Source organism: Tachyglossus aculeatus, chromosome 22 (assembly GCF_015852505.1).
Source record: "Tachyglossus aculeatus isolate mTacAcu1 chromosome 22, mTacAcu1.pri, whole genome shotgun sequence".
Lineage (NCBI taxonomy): Eukaryota > Metazoa > Chordata > Mammalia > Monotremata > Tachyglossidae > Tachyglossus > Tachyglossus aculeatus.
Window position 1 is genome coordinate 27,383,663 of NC_052087.1, and position 26,924 is coordinate 27,410,586.

The 26,924-nt window shown below is 52.2% G+C and overlaps 1 protein-coding gene across 6 annotated transcripts in view; it reads left to right on the forward strand.

The window, feature by feature from the left end:
* Positions 1-25,791, forward strand: part of PRDM11 (PR/SET domain 11) — a 67,454-nt gene extending 41,663 nt beyond the window's left edge. For 3 of the 6 annotated variants that reach the window (XM_038764575.1, XM_038764574.1, XM_038764576.1), the window contains exons 5-8: positions 890-957; positions 17,096-17,283; positions 21,524-22,165; positions 23,580-25,744. In XM_038764575.1, the coding sequence (XP_038620503.1) occupies positions 890-957; positions 17,096-17,283; positions 21,524-22,165; positions 23,580-25,744 (3,063 nt within the window). Of the gene's footprint in view, positions 1-889; positions 958-6,325; positions 6,748-11,057; positions 12,445-17,095; positions 17,284-21,523; positions 22,166-23,579 lie in introns of those variants that run through there. The other 3 variants (XM_038764573.1, XM_038764577.1, XM_038764578.1) reach the window with 3 other exon arrangements.
* Positions 25,792-26,924: the final 1,133 nt, after the last annotated feature.

The window sequence follows — 26,924 nt, forward strand, 5'->3', positions numbered from 1 at the left end:
TATTTGAAAGTGACACCACTGATGATGAAGTTCACATATGGATATGTGATGCCAGGGAAGAATCTACTGCCCCATCCTGCTCTTGCTCTCTCTCTCTTTCTCTCTCTCTCTCTCTCTCTCTCTCACACACACACACACACACACACACACACACACACACACACACACACACACACACACACACACACACCCCCCCCTCCCCCATCCCCATCCTCCTGCAATGCTGCTTTGTTTTGCTGCTATGGTTATTTGCATCCCCTGGTACTGTTTTTGTGTCCTGGAGGCAACTCCACTAGCTCAGTTGTCCAGTTGCACTCTGTTACTGTGTGTGTCCATGTAAATTAAAAGTCTAACTAGCCTCCTGTGTAGTAAAGCACTTAACGAATACCACAGTTATTGTTATCATTACCATCATCATCATCATTATAGTTGTCTAATTGCTGGCAAATGAGGTATACTCAATTAGACAAAACTAGGCAAAACGGGGACAAAGTGAGTTGATTTTTTCCAATTCATTGAGAGAGTCAGAAGCAGAGCCAGCAGTAGAATCCACATCTTCCCTTTCCCAGCTCAGGGCTCTGTCTACATAGGCAAGACTACCCTGCCGGTGGAATCAGGTCCCCATGTTGGGAATCCCCTGGACTCCTCCAGTGGAGTCTGAAAGGAATGGGGGTGACCCAGTTCAGAATGGGATCAGGACATTTGGATCAGGAACTTCGGGGAATCCTGGGAAAGACCAATGTCTTGTGTAGCATAGTGGGGGCTGAGCCAGGTCTCTTGGGGCAGTAGGCTACCCATCTTGGTGCTCTCCACCTCCAAAGCTTCTCTCACTCTGGCCCAATGCCAGAACGCCCACAAGTTCTCATGGTATTTGCCCTTTTTTCTCCAGATCGTGGACAAGAACAACCGCTACAAGTCCATCGATGGGACAGACGAAACCAAAGCCAACTGGATGAGGTGAGTCCCGCTGTCTGCTTATTGACCAAGTAGAACCTTTCAGCCTCCCTATGGGACATGAAGTGGGAGAGACCTCTCCCACCCCTCACCAACTTGTTTGTCCATGCCTCTTAAATTTCCTGCTCTGTATTTCCTGTCCATAACCAGCACTACTAATTGGCCAGGGTTGAAATTGGCTCTTGGATTGACGGTGTTAACAAAGAGAGAAGGCCTGCACCCCTTGTGGGTTGACCTGTCCTGGGCTTCATTTGTCTGTTGCTTTGTGGTCCAATTCTTTCCATGCCGCTGTATTTGGTTTGTTCCATCTGGGACATTTTGAGAAAGGAGAGAACTGTCTCCTTTCCTTAAGATGCCTGAAGCCACCGTTGCTCTCTCATGTGGGTAATCCTGGCATTGACAGAGTTGGTGTCAGCACTCTCCCAGGAATAGAAGGCTGGCTAAAGTATCTGGGCCCCCATCTTGGTTGATTGCATTGCTGTAGTTCAGTAGAGCATCAAATATGACACAGCTCCTTTGTAACTGGCAGTTCAGTGATAGTGGGAGGGAGGTTCAAAAAACTGTCAGTGATATTTACCTCCCCAAATACTCAAAAATATTTTCAAAGCTGGTTCAGATGAGAACTAGAACTTTTTCACCTGGACATCTCTTTTCAGAGGAAGGCCATAGCTGGAGCTCATTTTAAAGGAGGGGGAGAAGGAATCCAAGCCGTGGCTTCTGGACCTTCCCACTTGGCTGTCTAACTCACGGGCAATGACTCCTCCTATTCACTGGGAATCTTGGGCAAGGCTAGGGAAGGTCACCCCACTGGAGTGTCCTGCCTGTTGGGATGGTTGGTGGATGCTCTTGAAAGGGTCCAATCTCTGCAGCTTGCTGAGAACCTTAGCAGCAGCATGATGAAGTCATTGTGAGAATCATGTGAATAATGGATGGATGGATGGAGAGAGGGTGGGATGCATGTATGGATGGGGGGAGGAAGGGATGGCTGGAAGGATGAATGGATAAGTGGTAATACATACAGGTTTGGGGAGGGAGGACACAGCTTCATATGGTAATTTTCCTCTGCATTTTAACTTTTTTTCTTTGCTACTCATCAAACAAATGAAGAGGAAATTGTCTCTCTAGAAATTGATTCTGTGTTGACTGTAAGACTTCTGGCCCCCTCTCTTTTCCACAACTTTACCCCCCTGACACACACACACTTTTCCTCTTTCTGATGTTCAAATCCTCACATAAGGTAAGCGAATGTAATATCTTGCAAATTGTTAAGCTGCTCTCTCCATTGGTAAAGCCATTCCTAAGGCCTGGGGAACTCCATTAACCGACTGGATGGCTCTCTGGTATTGCCTTTGAGGAACTCACTCACCACTCTTTCCACATAAACCCACTGGCACTGGGGCTAAAGAAGTTCCTGTATTTGGCAGAGAGAGCGTGGCTTGCATAGCTTTTTCAGTTTCCTGAGTGTGCTTTGTCCCAACATACAGCACTGATGCTTTCAGGGCCTGGAGGAGCCCATTCCCAGCCATCACGGTCCTGGCTTTCTGGTTGTTCTTCAGCAGCTGTTGAAGTGGTAGTAGTACTATTTGTTAACCATCCACTTGGTACGTTGCACGGTATTAGGCCACTGGGAAGAACAAAACAAAGAAGCAACGTGTTCCCTGTCCCCTAGGAGTTTGTACTCTAACAGGGAAGATAGACATAAGAATATTTTCAACAAGAGGGGGCAAAATAAATAATTGAATGTACAGCAGAATCAGTGAATGGAAGTGTCCCCCCATGAAGTGAGGGAGCCTTAGGGGTAACACAGAAGCCAAATGGCTCTATATAGTCTCTGGCTGGTGAATCTCAAACTCCCTTGGGAGAGTCCATAAAGCTTTATGAACTGCCTCCCAGCTTGTCTGTTGACTGAGAGGAGCTGATCCAAGATGGCTGTCAAGAAGCTGCAGTGGTCTCAAGTTGTGTCTGCAATCAGGGGTAGGTGATCTCACCAAGATTCCCTCTGAGTAGGATTCCCTCTGAGTACAGCTCACTTCAGAGATCCCAGAAGGTTGTCTGTAGCCATTATCACTTCCTGGGGCTTGGATATGATAGTTAACACCCTCTGATTCTTTACCCCAAGGGATGTCAATGTGAGCTGTGGAGCCGAGGGGCAGTCATTAGCCTTCTTAGATACATTTCCCTTGGGTGCCCTGGACTCTGCAGTAAGGCAGGTGCTTCTGTTGAGATTACTACTACTACTACTACTCTGCTGCAGCTCTAAACTGGGAACAGCCCTCTAGACTTAAGCTCATTGTGGGCAGGGAACATATCTACCAACGCTTGTTATATTGTACTCTCCCAAGCTCTAATAGTGCAGTGATTTGCAAACAGTAAGTGCCCCATAAATAGTAAGTGCCCAATAAATATGGTTGGTTGAGGGCTGATACCTTCCTCCCTGAGGGGTGTCCAGCTGCACTGAGGATTCACTGGAGGACTAGCGATAAAACTGAGGCCCTGGTTCCCTGTTGGGACACCCAAGCCACAGAGTGTTAGATTTTCACTGGAAGTAGTATTAGTAATGGTATTTCTTGAGTGCCAGTACAGTGTTAATTGCTTGGGAAAACACAGCATAAAGAAATGACCTATTTGCTACCCACAAGGAGCTTCCACTCTATCAGGAGAGATGGGTATAAAAATGTTTAAAACTTATGTCCTCCTAAGAATACAGGGGAAGAATACAAATTCCATACGTGGCAGAAAGTCTGCAAGAAAGCCTGGGGACCCTGTTTTGGAGAAGGTGTGTGTGGTCTGGGGATGTCTAATAGCTGAGATACGTCTGATTGGTGTCTGGCTCCCAGCTCTGCCTTGTACCCCATGGTTAGCCTGGCTTAGGGGGCAGGGTGATTTTGGCTTTTTGGCCACAAGAGAATCCCCTGGATGCCAAAAGTCAAGTGTGCTCAGTGTCAAGGAGCCAGAGTCCTGACTAGGGACGCATTTAGCCCCCGGTGCAGAGCCTTTGTAGTTTGGTTGGACTTGGGTTGGCTTTGGCTGGTCAAGTTGGGCTTAAGTCTGGAAGTCCATTTCCCTTCCCCCATCCTTGATTCCCCCTCCATCCCCCACCCCCACCCCCCTCTGCTTAGGGAGGTACTCCCATGCCCTTGTTTCAAGTAAGTTTGTAGGGAACTTTGTGCCCGGGCTCCAGTCCTTTCAGCATGTGGACTCCAGAGGATTGATGTCTGTGTGTAAGACAGTGATTCAGTGGAAAAAGTGCTTCTGGGCCTGTGTGAAACAAGCCCCCCTGCCCCCTTCACCGCCACATTTCCCTTTCTCCCAGCGGTCAGGTTGGGACTGAGCCTGATCAGAAGAAGAATAATGGTAGTATTTATTAAACACTTCCTACGTGCCTAAGTCTTGAGGTAAATTCAAGATAATGTGATCAAACACAGTCCCTGTCCCACACAATGCTTCAGTCTGAGGTATCTTTGCCCCATTTTTCAGATGAGGAAACTAAGGCCCAGAGACTTTTCCAGAGTCACACGGCAGGCCAGTGCATGGGTTTGGGCAGGTGTGCATGCCCCATGCTCGTTGGGGTGAGTCTGGCCAGGTTTATGCCCCAGGACCCTCTGGGTGTAATAGCCTCAGGTTGAGTAGTGGACAGTTCCGAAAAAAGCCTCGTGCTGTTTCTGGGGCCCGACCTCTCACGAGTGCTGCAGTTGCTTCTCCTTCTCACGGGATAGGGGATGTGGGGGGCCCCCAGTGGGCCCACTTTCCTCAGCAGGTCTAGGGACAGCTTTGACTATCCAGGGCCCCGAGGGCTGCTGCCGACCCCTAGGACCTGGGACTCATCGTCTGGAGCCGCCCTCGGTCGCTCCATCTGTTTTCTGCCATCCTTAAGGATTAAGAGGTTGTGGCTGTGGGGAAGAGATGGGGAGCCTTCTTGATGTAGCAGGGTATGCAAGGGGACTTCACCATCAAATCTAAGAAACAGAGGTGGATTGAAAAAGCCAGTTCTCACTCCAACCCATTTCACACCTCCCGATTGCACACCAGGAATAAAAAGGAGTAGCTGCCATTTAAATATTTGTTGTGTTTCTTTAGCGCTTGTCTTCCCAGGAACTCCCAGCACTTTTGAGTGCTGTTTTACTCATTTTTCCTGAACCATGGTGAGGTCTGAGGCAGAATGAGGACATGCTTGCCTAGGGCCAACTCACAAAGGAAATACTAAATTCATATTTTCTGACTCCTGGTCTAGTTTTGTTTTGTTTTTTTATTATCACTATCATCGTCCTTGTAGTAAACACTGTGGGCCAAGCACTGAACGCATTAGGCCCAAGCCACACTGCCTCTTGACAAACCCTCTGGTGGGTGTTAAGTTCTGCAAAGTTTTGTGAGGAGATGGCACTCTTGGGGGCATTGAGTACCACGTTCATTCCTCAGCTTGCTCAAGATATTTTTATGCTGGGGAGCAATCTTTGGCTTCTTCTGCAAAGACTCACTCCCTCTGCGTTTCCTCCTGCCCTTCACTGTGCAGTTGGACAAAGCTAAAGGCTTTTTTCTTCCCCATAGTCATGTCCTTGTTGAGGCAGTTGGGTCAACTGGACCCTGGAACTTAAGGCCCCAAACTGGGCCCCAAAACATAAACAGTCTAGGTAGGGAGCTGTCCCAGGGCTGATGCTGTGGACCAGAATCCTGTGCAAGAGACTGGCCTGGGGGTGGGCGGAGGGAAGAGGTTTGTGCCTGGCACTTGTCAATGGGCAGTGCGGCCCGCAGGTCCCACGAGCGGACCCGGACTCAGACATTGAGACCCATTTCACCCACTTGTGTGAAACTGTACTTGTGTATGCCACCCTGGGCCGCCAGTTGCTCTGTAAAGAAACCAACACCCACCCTTGACTTCCCAAACTCTCAGCTCTTGGGTGTCACCGCCCGCCCCCAGAGCCCCCCTCGGTTTAAACCGGGCAGCTGCTTCCCCCCTCATCTTCTTTTCCGGTTTCCACGGAGGCGTCATTGCGCCGCGTCTATATGCCGTTCTCGGGGCCACGGGCTGTGCTTCTCCCGCCGGCCCCAGCCCACCGCAGAGTGGACAGAGAGCGCCTCGGTCAGCAGACAAAGCGGAAGCCTCTGAATTCTTCTCCATATATAAATATCTTCTTTTTTGTTTTTCCTCCTCCATGTCATTCTGCCACGGGCGAGTCCCCGTAAAAACGGGGGACACTCTCCGGCCTGCCCGTCGCGTGGTGGGGAGTGGGGGGAAGAAAATGGGTGAGGAAGCGGGAGAAGAAGGCACCCGCCGGTTCCCTGGCCAAGGGCGGGCGGCGGAGAGGTAGTGGCAGGGAGCCCCAGCATTGATTTTTATTTACCCAATTGTGCTTTGTGGGATATTCAACCCAAGGAACATGGCGTCCATGACTGAACGTAAGAGGAAGCCCAAGTTCTCCAAGGAAGAGCTGGACATTCTGGTCACTGAGGTGACCCACCACGAAGCCGTTCTGTTTGGGAGGGAGACAATGAGGCTATCCCATGCCGACAGGGACAAGATCTGGGAAGGCATAGCCCGGAAAATCACCTCAGTCAGCCAGGTTCCCCGCTCTGTGAAAGACATTAAGCACAGGTGGGATGACATGAAGCGGCGAACCAAGGACAAGCTGGCCTTCATGCAGCAGTCGCTGTCGGGCCCGGGCGGCGGTGGCCGCCCCCCGACCATTGTGCTCACCGCCCACGAGAGGGCCATCGAGTCCACCCTGCACGCGGCCCACCCCCTGCACGGCTTCCGAAGAACAGATCTGGATGGCGTGGATAGCCCTTCTACCAGCTGTGAGTATCGCTGCCTTTACCTCATTTTCTCTCTGCCTCTCTCTCATTGTTTTTCTCTCCTGTCTTTCTCTTGCCCTCACTCCCCTGCAGACCACAGTTTGACCTCTAGACCATGGAGAGATAGTTCTGTGGCCAAGGCCAGATTAGTGCAAGGCTCAGAGGGGTTAATCCCAGGGCCCTGGGTTTACAGGGGCCTCAGCGGACTTCCAGAATCACACTCGCTTTTGACCCTACCGACCTAGCCCAATATAGTCATGAACTGGGGTGTTCTGAAGTTTCTCAAGGCAGCCTTCCTAGCTTGTCTGGCTTCTAAAGGGGACTCTGACCTTGACCTCAGCCTCAATTAGGGGTAGTGATAAACACAAATAGGGGCTAATCACCCCTGCTTATCACCGCCCACCCCTTACCTCTTCACCTTGTTGATTCTGCCGTTGGGCGAGATCATTAAGCCGATAGTGACTAGAAAGGGGAAAAGTGTGTTTGATGTTTAAGCAGTGGAGAGGTGACACTTGTCTGGGGGAATATGTATGTTTACTCCCTGGGTTCCACACCCACTGCACCCCAATCTGCTTTCGCTTTCATTCATAGATTCATTGTCGTATTTATTGAGCGCTTACTGTGTGCAGAGCACTGTACTAAGCACTTGGGAAGTACAAGTTGGCAACATATAGAGACGGTCCCTACCCAACAACGGGCTCACAGTCTAGAAGGGGGAGACAGACAATAAAACAAAACACGTGGACAGGTGTCAAGTCATCAGAATAAATAGAAATAAAGCTAGATGCACATCATTAAGAAAATAAATACAATAGTAAATATGTACAAGTAAAATAAATAGAGGAATAAATCTGTACAAACATATACAGGTGCTGTGGGGAGGGGAAGGAGGTAGGACGGGGGTGCGGAGGAGGAGAGGAAAAAGGGGGCTCAGTCTGGTAAGGCTTCCTGGAGGAGGCAAGCTCTCAGTAGGGCTTTGAAGGGAGGAAGAGAGCTAGCTTGGCGGATGTGCGGAGGGAGGGCATTCTGGGCCGGTGGGGGACGTGGGCTGGGGGTCAACGGTGTGACAGGTGAGAGAGAACGAGGTACAGTAAGGAGGTTAGCGGCTTAGGAGCAGAGGGTGCAGGCTAGGCTGTAGAAGGAGAGAAGGGAGGTGAGGTAGGAGGGGGCGAGGTGATGGAGAGCCTTGAAGCCGGGAGTGAGGAGTTTTTGCTTGATGCGTAGGTTGACTGGCAGCCACTGGAGATTTTTGAGGACGGGAGTAACATGCCCAGAGCGTTTCTGCACAAAGAAGATCCAGGCAGCAGCGTGAAGTATAGACTGAAGTGGGGAGAAAGGGGAGGATGGGAGATCAGAGAGGAGGTTGATGCAGTAATCCAGTCGGGATAGGATGAGAGATTGAGAAGAGCAAGCCTCAGGGCCGAGCATCCTCCCAAATCCTGCTCCCTCCTTCTCCCCCAGATTAAAGGCCTTCAGCCCCAGCAGCCAAGGTGGCCCATGGCTCCTCTGCATCTCCGTTGCTATTCTGGCTGGTGGTGCTATGAGGAAGTCATCGAAGGTATCGTGATGCCTTGGGGGAACCCCACTAGATGGTCCAGCCCAGGGCTCTAACTTCTCCCAATGTGGCCCTGCCTAAGGGGACTGTGCAGTGTTTGGGGCTGATGAGACAGAGGGGAGGAGTTCTCACAGTCATTCAATGGTATTTATTGAGTGGGTACTGTGTGCAGAACACTACCAAGTAATAATAATAATAATGTATTTGTTGAGCGCTTACCATGTGCCAGGCACTGTACTAAATGCTGGGATGGATACAATAATAATAATAATAATTATGGTATTTCTTAAGCGCTTACAAAATGCAGAGCACTGTTCGAAGCGCTGGGGTAAATACAATGTAATCAGGTTGTCCCACGTGGGGCTCATATTTTTAATCACCTTTTTACAGATATGGTAACTGAGACACAGAGAAGTTAAGTGACTTGCCCAAGGTCACTTAGCAGACAAGTGGTGGAGCCGGGATTGGAACCCACGTTCTCTGACTCCCAAGTCTGTGGTCTTTTCACCAAGCCACGCTGCTTCTCTAAGCAAATAGGGTTGGACACAGTCCCTTGTCCCATATGGGGTTCACAGCCTCAATCACCATTTTACAGATGAGGTAACTGAGGTACAGAGAAGTGAAGTGACTTGGCCAAGGTCACACAGCTGACAAGTGGTGGAGCTGGGATTAAAACCCGTGACCTTCTGACTCCCAGGCCCGTGGTAGATCTGCTATGCCAAGCTCATCTTCTAGACTGTGAGCCCGTTGTTGGGTAGGGATTGTTTCTACCTGTTGCCAGATTTTACTTTCCAAGCGGTTAGTACAGTGCTCTGCATACAGTAAGCGCTCAATAAATACGATTGAATGAATGAAAGTGCTTGGGAGAGTCCAGTAGTGACAGCTACCTCCAATTTCTGTTTGACTCCGTGTCCCCGCCTCCCTTCCACCCTCTCTCAGGGTGCTTCTTTAAAGAGTGGAGGTGGCAGGCCATCCAACCCAGGTATGGGGAGCAGTCTGGGGAGCAGGCTCTTTCTCTGTTAATGGGACAGAGGAAAACACTTGGCAGATGCCAAATGAATGTCTTCAGCCCAGCAGGATAGTAAAAGCCTGGCCTAGGGAGAGATAAGTGGAGGGAGGAGCCCACTTGGTTGCATAAATTACTCCCCTTGTTCTCCTGCTCCTGCCCCCAGTCCCAGAGCAAGGCTGGCATCAGTAGGAAAGATGACCTTTAGAGCAGCCAATGGAAAGCTGGCTTTCAGAGGCTCAAGTCTTTGCCCGAAGTCACCCAACAGGGTGGGTGCAGAGCCCCTACTCCCCCCCACCACCCATTCTGGCAGTGAGTCACTGAGTATTTGGAGGTGGCCAATCCACTGTAATAATAAGAAGAATGGGAAGCAGTGTGACCTAGTGGAAAGATCCCAGGCTTGGGAGTCGGAGGAACTGGGTTCCAACTCAGGCCTAGCTTCTGAGATGCAACCAAAATGAAAGTGACCAGAAACTCAGTCGGTGTTGCCCCATGGGCTCCTGGGACTGGCAGCAATGCCCCCAGGGAGGGAGTTTCCGGCCGCGTCCAGTGCCTGCTGCCTGTTGGTCAGTGCCCCAGAGCCCCCCAGCTGAACCTGGGGCTCACATCCCAGAGAACCAACAGGTTTCCCAGGCCCCTGCAGAACTCAAACCCCCTGTGCTAAGCTTTCCGGCCACTGCAGCCAGGCCCACCTGAGCTCTGCCCCTGGAGCACTGAGCAACTCGGGTGCTCTCTGCTAGACTGGGACCTTTTCTGTGAGTCTCAGGGCAGAGGACTCCAGAGACAGGGACTGGAGGGACAGGGACGAGAGTCCAAGCAGGGATCCCACTGCAGTTAAGGGAAAGTGGGCATTTGGTCATTTTGAAAGGACCGTACCCGGTGGGCAGAACAGTTTGACTGTGTCTCCAACCGCTTAGGTGATGGGGGGCCCGGAGGTCACTTGTGTGGGCATTTGGTCCTTTGTATGGACTCTGATGTGCCTGGTTGTTGTGCTCAGGATCTCACAAGCAGGAATCTAGTGGTGTGGGTTTTTTTTTGTGTGTGTGTGTGCGTGTGTGTGTGTGTGTGTGAGAGAGAGAGAGAGAGAGACAGAGAGACAGAGAGAGAGAGAGAGAGAGAGAGAAACAATACATGCATGTTTGTGCCTTGACAACGCTGGTTTAGGGCACTGGATGCATAGACTGTAGATGGTGGCATTATGTTAGGTGTGGTGAAAGTTCTGTTTTCCTCCTGCCCCATCCCATCCCCACGCATGTGGCCCCTGCCCACTCCACTCCCCACTTTGGGGACCCCGTTTGTCAAATCTGCTTTATTCCACATTACCACAGGGTGGCACCAAGTAACTCAGTGATGGCTATGGAAGGGGAGTAGGAGCAACACCTAGAGAGTTTGGAAGAAGTCCGCTGGGCAAGGAGGGGCAGCCGGAATGCTGGGAGACTCCTTCACTGCCCTTGTTCCCCTTCCCCAGGGTGCCCACGGCCTCTCAGCCTACACCCTCCCAGGCCCCTTGGGTCTCCACTGGGTACTGCTTCCCACCCACACAGCTCTAGGGCTCAGGAGTGGGTGGGTTTTGGAGATGTGGGGTAGAGAACTTGGGGAGCTGCCAGTTATTCTCAGGGAGCAGTTCAGGAACAGTCGTGGGAATCACAGCCAGAAGTTCTCTAGCGGCCAGGCAGTTTGGAGCAGCAGGAAGGTTGGGGCCGGCCTCTTCCCACCTTATTAATCTTGTGCACTTCTTGTTCTGTTTCCAAGACGACGAAGATGAAGAGATGCCGGGGCCCTCCCGCGAGCACCCCCTGTCATCCCTGCAGCGAGATCCCGAGGAAGCCGCCCACCTCCCCAGACCGGTTCTCCTCCGCTCCTCCTCCTCCTCGGACCAATCGGAGACCATCGGTCAGAGGCCAGAAGTGCCGCTCCGCCCTTCCCCGCGGGCCCAGGCCTCTTGCAGGGCCCCCCGGCCCCGGAGCCCACCCCTCTCCAGCTGGGACCGGCAGCTCCTCCATTCCCACGCCCAGCAGACTGATCTGTTCAGGCAGTTCTGCCAGGAGCTGGTGACCGTCCACCGGGACATGGCCGACAGCATGCACGTCATCGGCCAGGCCATGGCCGACCTGACCGGACAGGTCAGCCAGATGTGCCAGACCCTGACCGAGATCAGAGATGGGGTGCAGGCGTTTCACTGGGCTACGGGCCAGGCGGCGGCCACTGCCGCCCGAGGTCCCCCATTCCAGCAGGAGCCCCGCCGAGAGGAGCCCGACCCGGCCCCCCAAGAACCAGCCCCTCGCCCTCGGACTACCAGATCCCGGAAAAGAAAGCACCATTGCTAACCTGCCAGGCTGCCCTGGGAAAGAAAAGGGCAGCCCACCTTGGGGCTGGGGCAGAGATGCAGATGTGGGAAGGATCTGTGTCCTCCTTTCCCACCTTGCCCACCTCACAGTCCAGGGCCATGACCAGAGGCAGCTGTCACTCCCTCTGGGAGTGTTGGACCATAGCCCTATACTGTCAGAGCTGGGAAATGCCGCTCTCCCCCTCGCCACCCGCTGCTTCAAGTGCAATAGGTTCCGCTTGTCTGATGCTTGCTTGCCCTCGAGTAGTGCTCCACCCAGCTTCCAGGTACAGTAGAGGGTGGGCCTGGCTCCTGCAGGGCGGGACTGTATAAAATCCGAGGCCAGACAGGCCTGACCGTGGTTCCCCCAGGGGCTGCTGACAGCCCCTCCCAGACTGGCTAGCTCTACATCATAGTGTGGGAGCCTTAAACCTTCCCCAAAAGACCTCTCCTCCCCCTTCCTCCCCACCCTCGGGGTGGAGGCCGGGGGGATGCTCCTCTTTCCCAAGATGCCATTCCCTCCTTCCAGGGAGCTTTTGTGGCCAGAATGGAGCTTTCAGTAACTCCTTGTTGCACGTTGGCAGTACTCATTGCTTGCAGTTCCTGGGTGGGCTTGCTGGAAAAGAGCAGGAGGACCTTGTTGGAGGGGTGGGAAATTCCTTGCAGAAGAAGCAGAGGGCAGTATGGGAAGCTGCTTTCCCCCATTTTTGGCCCATCTGGGTGGGGGCAGGGGTAGACTCACCTCTCCCCAGTGGTCCCACGGGCATGGCAATTTTAGAGTGATAGTGGGAGGCTTTGGGGAACCACGGGGGGAATCAGAAGGCCTGGATCCCAGGCCCAGGCCTACTGCTAGCTCACCATGTGCCCGGGGCAAGTCTCTTAACTGCTCTGTGCCTCAGTTTCCCCATCTGCAAAATGAGGATAATCCCTCCCTGTCATCCAGTGGTGGATGGCACGGGATCCCCGTTTCCCCTACGCCCACCTCTTCCGTATTGGACCCTCTTCAAGAAGATGGGCGGGACCAGGGAGAGGACCTGAAACTCAGGTCATCCTTCTAGAGTCCTTCGGGGAGACAGTTTTGAAGGGGAAGATTTTGAGGTCTGCCTGTCGTTCCGACAGCTCATCGACGTGGTGATGGAGTCACTTGTCGATACCCTCCAGGCCCAGCAGAGGCACCTCCTGCTTTCCTTCTCCCTCTGACCTCGCCATTATCTTACTGAAGGCAATAGGCCACAGGCCCCCTGTGGGCTGATGCCACACCTCTCCAGGACTGTTGCACTTTGGGGTTGGACCAGCCCAGGCTTTCCAACCTCCTTCCCCTCCCCTTTTCCCCTCCTTTCCCTTCCCCTCCCTTACTCCCTCCCTTCCCTCCCCTCACCTCCACCTCTTTCTTGCCTGGGAAGACTTAACTCAGGGAATGGACAAAATATATGAGTGGGGAGACTGACCAGGGAGAGTGAATCCAGATGTATCAGGCAGCAACTAGCTGGAATGTTGGCCAGTGGATGGCCCTGAGTCACCTGGGAGATGTTTTAAAGTAATTCCAGTGGTATAAGTGGATGTGGTGTTTCTCTCAATTGTCAGCAGCGTGCTGATCAAGGCCCAGGATCAGCCCTTGGCCAACAGAGTAATAGAGACCCCTAACACAGACCAAAGAGAGTTCTTCTGAACCAGAGTCGACTCCACTATACCCCGGTCAGGCAAAATACAGAGGGACAGATTGAAATGCAAGGTGCACTTCGGAACTGAAAGTGCCCACCCACCCAGAGCAGACCCCTAGCCTGTGATGCCTGCCAGCTCTCTCACTCATTGTGCCATTGTGCAGAAGCTGGCTGATCTTGGCTCTTAGGCGTTTTCATTCATTCAGTCGTATTTATTGAGCACTTACTGTGTGCAGAGCACTGTACTAAGCGCTTGGGAAGTACAAGTTGGCAACATATAGAGATGGTCCCTACCCAACAGCGGGCTCACAGTCTAGAAGGCCAATGTTAATTAATCCAGGTTGGCTTCATGTTCTCTCCACTGTCCCCCACAGAGCATCATGGATGGGGAGTCTGAGAAGGGTAGGGTTTGGCCAATAAACATAGAGGAAACCCAGGACGGTCACTCCTTAGCTCTTCCGCTCTGCCATAGCTTCCTGCTGACACTCTAGCCCGGTCGGAGGGGGTATTTCTAACTGTCTTCCAGTCCGTTTGCTTGAGGCAAACATTTGTACATTGAAGACAAAGATATATATATTTGCCCACAGCGAGCCATCCATGCAACCATCCAGTTCTGTCTCAGGAGGTGAGATGAAACCAGGGTCTCTGGGTCATAGGAGGGATCGTGTCTACTTATTCTGTTGTACTGTCCCAAGTGCTTAGAACAGTGCTCTGCACACAGTAAGCGCTCAAAAATACCATTGATTGATTGGGGATGTCTGGGGGAAGAGTTGGTTGTCAGGAGCTTGTTTAATGCACTAAAGACTTCCAGACGACCCTGAGTGGTAATTCAGCATTCTTCCCCAGTCAGTCTTGGGTGGCTGATTGACCTTGCTTCTCTTCCCACCTTCATTTCCTGTTCTAATTGGGCCCTCCGCCATTAGGTCTCAGTATGAGCCCCCTGTTTGGGCAGCCCTGCCCCAACACTCCCCATATTTCCTTTGGGGTTCAAAGAACTGACTCTCCACTCAGACCTTCCCCTACCCTTCGCTCCCCACCACACCCACCATGACTCCTCTTCCTTCTCCTGTACCCCAACAATGCTGATGCTTCCTTCCCACTCCTCAAACCTCCCAGCGCAGTGACCAGCTTCCCCAAACAACCCCAGGCTGAAGTGCCCATGTTGAGTAGCATATTGCTATGCTGATTCCCTGATCTTTTCTCCTTGTATATGCTGGAAAATTTCTTTCAGAAGTATTTTTGTTAAGATGGCAATAAAATATATATATCTCTATATAACACTTTGAACACAGCCAGTCTCGGGGAATCTTTCTTTGGTCCGTGATTTCTTTCTTCCTCTCGTGGCAGAGCGGCCCGGGCCCGAGGCAGGGAAGTGTGGTGGAAGTATGGCTGGCAGGCTTGAGGGCAGGCAAGGGGGAGTGAGAGCCTGGGGCAGCTGACTCGGGGAAGGGCAGGAAATGGCCAAGATCTGAGGAGCCTAAACTTCCCGTCAAAACCTGTAGGAGGTGAGGGGTGAGTTCTGCAGCAGGGGACTGGGAGACTGCTGTCAGCCAGCCGCTGGCGAGTATCCAGGGACCGAAAAGCCACTGGGGCCATCAGTGCCGTGCCTTGGCTAGCCTTGCTTGTCCAGGTAGTCGGACATTCACCGGGCCTCAGGGAGAGGTTCAGCATCTGCGACATTTGGCCCCTGAACTAAGAGATTTTCTGTTTGCTTTGAGGGGGCTTCAGCTGGAGTGGGAAAATGGCAGACTCTTACAGGATCTCCAAGCCAACCTTTACTTTCCGGTGACAACAGTAAGAATGGGTTGGGATGCGTCGCTTCACTTCAACTATAGGGGTTGGCTGACCGGAACCAATGTCAGTACTGTCCTCTCCTCTCGTTAAAGCCCCTTGTGTTTCCATCTCTCTCCGTGGTGAGTCATGACTGGGTCCTCATTCCCCCTCTTCTCTCTTGAATTGGACCTGATGGGCTCTGTAGGGCCCAGGTTGGGTCGCAGGTTTTATTTGGGGAGTGGGCAACATCCAGTAGGTCAAGCCAAAATATATCCTCATGAGTCCTGTGACAGCAAATGTAGATGAGCTTCAAAAAGTGCTCCTGCTTTGGGACTGCTTGTCCCAAAAGCACTGTTTGGAGGGTGGGGGGAGATCTTCTACCGTCATCCCTGCAACCCCTGAGGAAACAAATCGGCCTCCAAGCACGTTTTCTGCACTGGGCTGGATCATCCAAATTTCCCCCTGTCGTGCAAACTTCAAAATCTTTCTGGAATGTGGTTTCTCTGTGACCACTCCAGCAGCCTTGACTCTGGCACGTGCTTGGGGCACATCATAAAGAATGTTGATTCCGTTGATTTTTGCAATCTGGGGTGGATTGCGCGGGTTAAGAAAACCGGGAGCCGGTAAATTGGATCTTGTTACAAGATGGCACAGAAAATGAGGTTGAGAGAGATGTTCTACATAACACGCGTCGTCTTCACTGGGGGCCAGGAAGCCCTCCTTCTGGTCGCCGGTCTGCCCACTCTCCTTGGTATTTTGGGCTTGTGAGTGTGTGTGTTCTGTTGCCCAAATTGTAAAGGTGCTGTGGCCGCCACCCATTGGGTTAGCTGTAAATGCATTCTTTTCCCCCAGCACTTGGTGGCTTCTGTGATTCTTGCCAGATAAAATGCTGCCACACACAACAGACCCGGGAGGGAGGCTCTAGATGATGCTTTGAATCAATCCTAGTTGGCCCCGAAGCTTGGACAACTTGGATTCCAATTCTCTGTGTCTGGCGCAATTTGGAGAGGAGGTGGTATTTTACACTTACGAATGGGAGCTCAGATTTGTCAGGCAAGATGAAAAGGACCCACTAAAATGAAGTTCCGGTATAGTTGGGAGCCAATTTAGAGTTGCCTTTCTGACTTTGGGTGTTTCTGTTTTTTTCTTTTCACTTTTCCGGGTTGTTTGTTGTACTGTGACTGGTTGGTGTGTAAGGGATGGTGGGACTTCTTTCAGGATATGTTTTGGGAGAGTACAAGGAATTGGGTCACATGAACATGGGAGAATGGTGAGAGGAGGATTGGGGACAGATGACCTAATCATTAGGAGGATGTGATTGTGTCTTGCTAACCTGCTGTCTCATCCGCCTCCATCCCTTTTGAAGTCAGTGGGGTGCCCCTGTGTTGGGAAGACGCAGGTGAGGAAGGCCCAAGGAGATTTCCACCTTTGCCTGTTGCCCTCAGCTCAGAGGCCCCTCTGAAACGTCCTGGAAGCGCTCAATAAATACGATTGATTGATCGATCGATTTATTTATTGATTGATCCTGTTAAATTCCGCCACTGATGCCTGAACTGTGGCTTGCAAAGTACTTCTGGTGATACCCAACTGCAAACCCTAAAACATCCTCCCAGACAGACATCATGAGTCATTGTGGGCAGTGAAAAGATGGGGAAATGCAGAAAACCAGTAACCCCCAAAACCCTCACCTGGAGGCTTCCAAGAATGACCTTCATGTCTTCAGTCCCACAGAGGGAGAGCAGCTCAGCTGTCACACACATATCAGCAAGCAGCAGCTTGGTTTCCCTGTCCTCTGCCAGGGTGATTGATTGACCCTTTCCCGAGCATCCATATGGTAGCAAATAAAAAACACACCCAAGCAGGTTTCCCCCGCCTCCGGCTACCTTCTGGTCTCCCTCAGATAAGTCTCCCTCTGGAGATCAGCTGCTGTTAGAGTCCTGTCGGTGGACGGATGGTGGTGGAGGTCTTTGTGGGTATGGAACCTTGGCAAGAAGCCCATGACGTTCTTACTGGTCCTCCTTGCCCTGCAGGTACATAGTCATCTCCCGAGAGGAGAGGGAACAGAACCTGCTGGCGTTCCAGCACAGTGAGAGGATCTACTTCCGGGTGTGCAGGGATATCCGACCTGGGGAGCGGCTGAGAGTCTGGTACAGCGAGGATTACATGAAGCGACTGCACAGCATGTCCCAGGAGACCATTCACCGCAACCTGACCAGAGGTGAGCTTCCTCTTTGGCCTGCTCCACCCTCCCCTCCAGCCCGACCCTGCCCTGTGCCTCCCACCCAACCTCTACTTCTGGATGCCTACAACCTCAGAAGCTGTTGAGCCCGGCCCTGCGAGCACTTTGCGAGCCCTATGGGCAGGACTCAGCCATCTCACACTGTTCACTGGTCCAGTCTCCCCCGAAGGAGGAAGTGAGAGGTTCCCATGTCTTATGGAAACCTGAGGCTAAAGGCGGGGTAGTCAGGTGATGGGGCCTGGCTGGTGGGAGTGGAAACAGGAACATAGATCCTAGTTGATTATGAGTAAAGAATGCTCAAGCCCGAGGGATGCTTTCTCACCCACTCTCTGAGTCTTTCTCAATCAGGTCTGTAATGCCAGAATGCCAGAGATGTGGACGCTTCAGTCCATCAGAGAAAGGGGGCAAAAGAGGGTGGTAAATTGAGACTCAAAGTCTAAAACCTATGCGTGTTTGAGAAAAGCAACTTTGCATACTAGACTTTGATTCTCCATCACAAACTGGGACGGCAGACTAGAAGCAGTCTCTACACTGTAAACTCATCTCTAGACTGTAAGCTCGTTGTGAGCAGGGAGCGTATCTACCAACTCTGTTGTACTGTACTCTCCCAAGTGCTTAGTACCATGCTCTGCACATGGTAAGGGCTCAGTAGATATCAGTGATGATGGTGATGACGATGATAGAAGCTATTAAGCTGATGACTTTCTCTTCCTCGCTCCCCTCCTCCTTTTCTTCTCTTGCCCTTCCTTCCTTCCTTCCTTCACTGCCCTCCCTCCAAGTTTCCTATACCAACCCGCCATTGTCACAGTTCCAAGGAGCAACATATGAGAGGGAGAACCTCTGGAAGGCGTGAACAGGGGGCGTATTTCTTGGAGGAGGGATGTTCGGCATTCCTAGATTTCCTACTTGGTTTAGCTCCTCTCCTTTTGATGGCCTTCTCTTGAAATACCTTACCCTGTGGGCCTCTCTGACTATTACTGACATACTCAGATTGCAGCAGTGGTAAATGGTGGCATCGTGGTCCCCCCTCGGAGTGGCTTCTTCCCTGCATTAAAGGTTGTGTCTTATTCTAAATCCATCCCATCCAGACAGACCCAGAGGCTGCCTGAGGCAAGGGCAGTCCCTTCATGTCATGTGCCACCATATGACAGGAATTGGGGAGAGTAGTTCCACCCTGAAGAAGAGGGGTGGAGCGGCCCACTGAAGTACAACTTTCATATCAAAAACACATCCCTACTGTGATCTGACTTGGTAAAAGGTGTCTTTGCAACCCAGTGGAACCTGGGAGAGAACGACAAATTTTGCCTCCTGCCCTATCTCACCATTGGGCTTTCGGGACATGAGCACTTGACTGGTGAAACGCATTTAACTAATACAATTGCAGTGGTTTAACCTGACTCCCAGAGATAACAGGATATCATTATTTAACTTTTTATGGAGCTACCGGAAGCCATTAGGAACTATGGGCAAGGTAGCCAGGATGGACCTGAAACCAACACAAGAGCAAGAAAGCAACAGGAACAGATTGCCAGATCGTGTCTGGTGCAGAAGGGGTTGCTTCCCGTTGGCTTCAGTTTCCTGGCTCCTTCTAGATTTACAGGGTCTTTTCTCCTTCTCCATGCAGTTATGTCATCTCAAAAGAAGCCTGAAGTAAGATTGGAAGGAGAAGAGGCAGGCAGCTGGGCAGGGAGCTAGAAAATGAATATACCGGGTGGAAAGCCTAAAGATAGAGAGGGATTGGGTCGGAAGAAATCAGCAGAAGCAAAGGAAAGGACGAGGGAGGAATCAAACAATCAGTTGTATTTATGAGTCCTTATCGTGTGCAGAGCACTGTACTAAGCGCTTGGAAGAGTACCGTAGTAATTTAAAATATGTAATTTAAGGATATGTACATAAGTGCTGTGGGATTGGAGTTGGGGAGAATATCGAATGTCCAAAGGTCACAAGTTAAGTTGCATTGATGACACGGAAGGGAGAGCAAGCTGGGGAAAAGGGGGCTTAATCATGGAAAGCCTCTTGGAGGAAATATGACCTTAGGCTTTGAAGGTGGGTAAAGTGGTGGTCTAGCATATGCGGAGGCGAACAGTTCCAGGCTTGGGGGATGATGTGGGAAAAGAGTTGGAGGCGAGATAAATGATTTCAGGCACAGTGAGTAAGCTGATGCTAGATAATCGGTGTGTGTGGGCTGAGGGGATTAGTGAGGTGAGCCAATTGAGTGCTTTAAAACCAATGGTAAGGAGTTTCAGTTTGATATGGAGGTGACTGGGCAGCCATTGGAGGTTCTTGAGGAGTGGGGAGACATGGACTGAACGTTTTTGTTGATAGGTGATTTGTGGAGGAAGCCGAGAGAAGCAAGAGGAAAGTAGGGGAGGAAGACTAGCAATATGCCAAACTTTCAGGCCAGAAAGAATATAGGATTCTCTGATGTTTTGGTCTTTGGGAGCCCATCACACCCCCGCATTCAGGAAACCCCTCAGAATTCTAGCAAACGTGACTCAAAAACGGAGAACTGTTACTGACAATTCCAGGGGACCTGGAAGAAGATGGCCCACCAGACCGCTCCACCTTGAAGTTACTATTGTGAAGAGAGAGGAAGTTCTGCTTTTCAGAGATCCTAGAGTTAAGAGAATCTCCCCTGATCATTGGAGTGAAAGCTATCGGTTATGGGAGACTCCATTTTTTTTTCTTATCTGCCTTCTCTGGTTTTGCTGCCAGGGAATGGAGCAGTACCATGAGTTGAGGGGCCCTTCTGTGATCCAAGATGTAAGAGCCGAAAGACTTGCTCAGACTCAGCCCCCCTAGTCTTATCCTCTTCCACTTAGACGATAGTTCCAAGAAGCCCAGCGTGGGAAAATTAGGCAGAGTTAGGCTCTGTTCCCAGCTAGCTATGTAGTAAATTGTCATGTAACCTTGGTGGGGCAGTGGGGTCGGGGTCACTGAGCCTTTCTGGGCTGGTTTCCCCATCTATAAAACTTGGCTGGTGACGACCACCTCCGGATCTTACCTGAAAAGGGCTGCGGCCGCAAGTTGTGATAGAATCACTTAGACTTGTGATGACTTTCCTGGATGTGGCTGTTGAAAATCGGGTCTGCTGAAGATGATTGAGTCGTTTGTTGAAAATCTGATCAGGGGACCATGATTAATTAATCTAGGAGCCCGGCAAGAAATTTGAGCTCCATTCACTCCCATCCAGATCACCTCCAGTGGCTAAGGATGTTGGCTCGAACTCTTCCATATCTTCTCTGCCTCCTTAGTCTCACTTCTCCTGGGGAACACTAGCGCCTCCTACACCATAACTGGTACAAAATCACGAGCACCCTAAAAAAAAAAAAATCAGCCTAATTCAGCGTGTTGTTGGGGAGATCACCAAGTATCAGGAGACTTGAAGTTATTTACAAGATAGAAGAGAGATGGAAATTGAAACATCTTTTGAATTTTCAGGTAAGGAAACCCGGCTTTATTTGAGCATTAATGGTTTGGGTCTATGTTGCCATATATAGGTCATTTTTTTAGCTTGCCAGTGGCTACCCTCTAGGGTGTCCCAAGTCCTGTGGATTTTCCCCTTCTGCCGTTCCATCCTTATGTTTAGTTCTGGCTCGATTGGCAGGAAGTACCAAGGGAATGTTGGATTATTCAGCTCTGATCCCTCTGCCCTCTGGTTCCGGGAAGAGCCTCCAAACCAGGTTTGGTAGCTAGGGCATGAAATCAAGTGGCATAGCTCTAGGGTCTCATGGAGAACGTTCTCTCTGATAGTCCACGTGCCATAAACCTGACGCCTTTTACCAAGTCAAAGCAAACCATTCCACATTGTTCTGATTGAAAATAAGGCATGGTGACCACAGTGAGCCAAGGATGGCTTGGCTTGCCAGGGGCACTCATTGCCACCAAGATTGGATAGGTGGGCTTTGGTGAACGCTTATCATCCTAGAGTGTCACAAAGAGGCATTCCCCTTAAGGTTGCTCTCCGTAAGCTCACGAGTCCTTTGTAGGAGGCCATTCCCATTTCTGGGCTATACTTCCCCTTGGCCCAGGCTTCCACTATCCCCTGTTGGCCCGGTTTCCCCAGTTCCCCATGCCCACCCAGTAAAAGCAGCCCTAGGTGGCCCAAGGGAGTTGACAGGTGACGCCCTCAAGAGAGGCCTGCTTTGCTCTCTTAGTCTTCCTTCGGTGGGGTGTCCAGTGAGCCTCCTTGCCCCCTCACTGTGGTTTTCCTTTCCAGGAGAGAAGAAACTACTGAGGGAGAAAACTGACAAGGCTCCAGAGAGCCAAGAGGACCTCCGTGGTCCCCTGCAGTTCACAGTGCTGAAGCAAGGCAAGAGCCCCTACAAGCGGAGCTGTGATGAAGGGGATGCCCATCCCCAAACCAAGAAGAAGAAAATCGACCTCATTTTCAAAGATGTGTTGGAAGCCTCGCTGGAGTCTGCCAAGATAGACGAGCATCAGCTGGCCACCAGCACCCCTCTGGCCCTCAAGAAAATGCCCAAGTTTCAGGCAGAGGATGTTTTTGAACGGTGTGGGGCGATCCTGCCCCATGGCACCCAGAGCTTTGGGCGGACCCACAGCGAAGGGGATTGGAAGCTAGCCCATGGTACACCGTATGGCCCTTCCAAGGAGAAAGGCCTGCTGGAGGAGGACCAAGGAGAGCCTTCGCCCATCAAGGCAGACAGCCCAATGGAGGCCTCCCTCACGGGTGACAGCCAGGAACTTCCCACCACCTCCTTCTGCCCCAACTGCATCCGGCTGAAGAAGAAGATCCGGGAGCTCCAGGCGGAGCTGGACATGCTGAAGTCAGGCCAGCTGCCCGAGGCTCCCTTAGTGCCACCTCAGGTACCCGAGCTGCCAGAGTTCTCAGACCCTGCAGGTAAGTCGAGCCAGATAAGAACCCCGGGCACACCTGCCCAGCGAGAGAAGCGTGTGGTAGGCGGCGCGGCCCGGGGGGTCCGACACGCTCCCTTCCAAGCATGCTGGGTCCGTGGCCTCAGCCGTGGTGCCGCTAAACACGGACTGTGGGGTGGGGAGACCCTCCACATGTTTTCCGTTGTACCCAACCCCTTGTCAATAAATCAAGTTCCACCCCAGCTGGATTGTGTGCTATGTTCTTGCTACGGTGCCTTCCAGTGGAGGAGGCAGAGCAGACAGCAGGGGAAGCCCGGCCTCTAAGCCGGGGTGGTTTTATTGACCAGAACGTGGCAGCCTGACCATGCCAATGGGGCCTGAAATGTTAGAGATGGGACCCTTTTGGGCAGTTCTCGATCTTCCTCTTCCTCCTCCTCCTCTCTCAGCCTTCCCCTAGGAATCCGGGCCATCTCACGCACGGCATACTTCCTCCGCCTCGGCTGCCTTGCCCTCTCAGTCTGAGCGGCTGAACATGGTGAGCCGGAGTTAGCTGCTGGAATTGCAGCAGCCTGTTCTGTTTATTTCCCAATAGTCTGGCTTTGTCCTCCACTACCTGGACTGTGGTGAATTGAAAATGAGTGTAAATACTTTGCCTGATGTCTCTCGACCAACTGATCAGATGACCTTATTGACCTGCAGAAAGGGATGCTCCAATTAGTAGTAGTAGTAGTCGTAGTAGTAGTAGTAGTAGTAGTTGTTGTAGTAGTGTAGTATTGTACTTGTTAAGCACTTCCTATGTGCCAAGCGCTGTATTAAGCTCTGGGGTAGATATAAAATAATCAGATTGGACACAGTCCCTGTCCCACATGGGGCTCACAGTCTAACTAGGAGGGAGTAGGATTGAATCCCCATTTCTACTCCCTCCTAGTTAGACTGTAAGCCCCATGTGGGACGGGGACTGTGTCCCCGGGGATTGAATCCCCATTTTACAGGGGAGAAAACTGAGGCACAGAGGAGTTAAGTGACTTCCCTGAGGTCACACAGCAGACAAGTGGCAAAGTCGGGATTAGAACTCAGCTCCTCTGAATCCCAGGCTCTTGCCCCTTCCACTAGGCCATGCTGCTTCTTATGCCTGTTTCAGAAGCTCAGAACAGGATGTGGCCAGCACAAGACACTCCTCCCCATACAGGTTACCACAGCCTGATGGCAAATTCCCACCGCAGCCAATGTCCTCGGTCCGAGCGAGGCAGTGTAGGCTCCCTCTCGGACTGGGGAGCCGAAGGCCGAGACTCCCTCTCCCTAAGGAGGAATTGCCTCCCTCCTGGCCTAACTCCGTCCCCCTGGCACCTTCCTCGTTAACGTTTTCTGTTAGCTGTGACCAGGTCCCGATCCCGAGGTGTAATATTTCCCACCCTCTCTGCCCCCTACTTGTCTTCCAGCCTCAGAGAGCCTGGTCTCCATCCCAACCATCCTGGAGGACGACGACCCGGAGGTGGATTCGGCCGACGAGTCGGTCTCCAACGACATGATCGCCGCAACAGACGAGCCCTCCAAGATGTCCTCGGCCACGGGCCGCCGGATCCGGCGCTTCAAGCAGGAGTGGCTGAAGAAGTTCTGGTTCCTGCGCTACTCGCCGACCCTCAACGAGATGTGGTGCCACGTCTGCAGGCAGTACACCGTGCAGTCGTCCCGCACCTCGGCCTTCATCATCGGCTCCAAGCAGTTCAAGATCCACACCATCAAGCTCCACAGCCAGAGCAACCTCCACAAGAAGTGCCTGCAGCTCTACAAGCTCCGGATGCACCCGGAGAAGACGGAGGAGATGTGCCGCAACATGACTCTGCTGTTCAACACCGCCTACCACCTAGCCCTGGAAGGCCGGCCCTACTTCGACTTCCGGCCCCTGGCCGAGCTCCTGAGAAAATGCGAACTCAAGGTGGTGGACCAGTACATGAACGAAGGCGACTGCCAAATCCTGATCCATCACATCGCCCGGGCCCTGCGGGAGGACCTGGTGGAGCGCATCCGCCAGTCTCCCTTCCTCAGCATCATCCTGGACGGCCAGAGCGACGACCTGCTGGCCGACACCGTGGCCGTCTACGTCCAGTACACGAGCAGCGACGGCCCCCCGGCCACCGAGTTCCTGTCCCTGCAGGAGCTGGGCTTCTCCACCACCGACAGCTACCTGCAGGCCTTGGACCGGGCCTTCGCCGCGCTGGGCGTCCGGCTGCAGGACGAGAAGCCGACGGTCGGCCTGGGCGTGGACGGGGCAAACGTCACGGCCAGCCTGCGGGCCGGCATGTTCATGACCGTCCGGAAGACCCTGCCCTGGCTGCTCTGCCTGCCCTTCATGGTGCACCGGCCCCACCTGGAGATCCTGGACGCCATCAGCGGGAAGGAGCTGCCCTGCCTGGAGGAGCTGGAGAACAACCTGAAGCAGCTGCTGAGCTTCTACCGCTACTCGCCCCGCCTCATGTGCGAGCTGCGGCTCACCGCCTCCACCCTCTGCGAGGAGACGGAGTTCCTGGGGGACATCCGGGCCGTGAGGTGGATCATCGGGGAGCAGAACGTCCTCAACGCCCTCATCAAGGACTACCTGGAAGTGGTGGCCCACCTCAAGGACGTCAGCGGCCAGACCCACAGGGCCGACGCGTCGGCCATCGCCCTGGCCCTCCTGCAGTTTCTCATGGACTACCAGTCCATCAAGCTGATCTACTTCCTGCTGGACGTGATCGCCGTGCTGTCGCGCCTGGCCTACGTCTTCCAGGGCGAGTACCTGCTCGTCTCCCAGGTGGACGACAAGATCGAGGAGGCCATCCAGGAGATCAGCCGGCTGGCCGACTCCCCCGGCGAGTACCTGCAGGAGTTCGAGGAGAACTTCCGGGAGAGCTTCAACGGCGTGGCCGTGAAAAACCTGCGGGTGGCGGAGGCCAAGTTCCAGTCCATCCGGGAGAAGATCTGCCAGAAGGCCCAAGTGATCCTCGCCCAGCGGTTCGACTCCCGGAGCCGGACCTTTGTGAAGGCCTGCCAGGTCTTCGACCTGGCCGCCTGGCCCAGGAGCTCCGAGGAACTCGTGAGCTACGGCAAAGAGGACATGGTGCAGATATTGGAGCACCTGGAGGCCATCCCCTCGTTCTCCCGCGAGGTCTGCCGGGAGGGGGCGGATCCTCGGGGGGCTCTGCTCATGGAGTGGCGGGAACTCAAGGCCGACTACTTCACCAAAAATGGTTTCAAGGACCTGATCGGCCACGTGGGCAAGTACAAGCAGAGGTTCCCCCTCCTCAATAAGGTCATCCAGATCCTCAAGGTCCTCCCCACTTCGACCGCCTGCTGCGAGAAGGGCCGCAGCGCTCTCCAGCGGGTGCGCAAGAACCACCGCTCCCGCCTGACCCTGGAACAGCTCAGTGACCTTTTGACCATCGCTGTCAACGGGCCGCCCATCGCCCACTTCGATGCCAAGCGGGCGCTGGATAGCTGGTTTGAGGAGAAGTCCGGCAACAGTTACGCGTTGTCGGCCGAGGTCCTCAGCCGGATGTCGTCCCTGGATCAGAAGCCGATGCTCCAGAGCGTGGACCACGGGTCGGAGTTTTACCCTGACATGTAGGAAGCGATCTCCTCGGATTACACCAAGCTGTTGAATAATTTTTTTTAATCTATACTCTTAAGCTTTGATATATTATATAAAAAATATATATATATTATATATATGAAAAAACCCACACTGAAAATTTTAAAAATTAAGGTGACGTGCATCGACAGAAGCTACTTGGAGTTTTCAGAATGGGATGATGTTGGAAACAGACTGATGTCCACAAAAACATGGCAGCTGCAATATACGTGGCAACTCATTTTCACTCATTGAAGCATGTGCTGGGGCCATATGTGTTCAAACCTAACAATCAACCAACAGTATAAGCTAAAATGACGGGTCTCTGTCAACCACCTCTTTGGTAGCCCACTCTGTGTTGTTTTTTGTTTTTTTGTTGTTTGTTTTTACGGTCTTTTTTTTTTCCTCCGTTCATGTGTTCGGTCCAGTGCAAACCCGATTCCTGATTTCCACTCAAGTGATTGAGGAGTCTGGATTGGGGTGTTTTTCTTCTCTCCTCGCCCCCCACATTCCCCTTCCAGCCCCCCTCCCCTTCTCGACTTGTTTGGGACTTTTCTTTTCTATTTCCATAGTTTTCTCCCTTCTTTTTGCTGCCATAGAATCAAGAGTGTCAGCAAAACTGTGACGGTCCCTTCCCTCGCCTCCTTCGTCTCCGTGCCCCCCTCCTCCTGTCAGGATGGTGAGTAAGACCCAGGGAGTCAGTCCCCCAGGCTCTCAAGTTACCCAGTAGCAAGAGGCATCCCACAGATTCAGCTAGGATTGTTGGGGAAGCACAAGGGGCTTCTCTCCGCATTTACATTTTGCTGTTGTAAGGAGAAAGGAGATGGGATCAGGGCTAATGGGCCAGCTGGTAAAACAGCCAGCAGTTTGAACCCCAGTCAGGGGTAGAGATTTGGGACTGGAAGCAAAAAGCCAACACAAATTATAGTATAATATACCTGAATAATGAACACTCTGTCTTCAAAATCAAAATGGGTTCTTTTGGTGTTGTTTGTTTTGTTTGTTTTTAATGAGCAAGGAAACACCTGCTATTGTTCTGAAGCAGGGGAGAAGCAATGCACGATTTGTACTGGGTTAGTCTAATAAGAGTCTCCTTAGAGGTTCATTTGTTCTCTGGTGACCAAGGAATCTGTTCCACAGCCTGACAGGTTGACAGTGGGAAATTGGACACTCAACC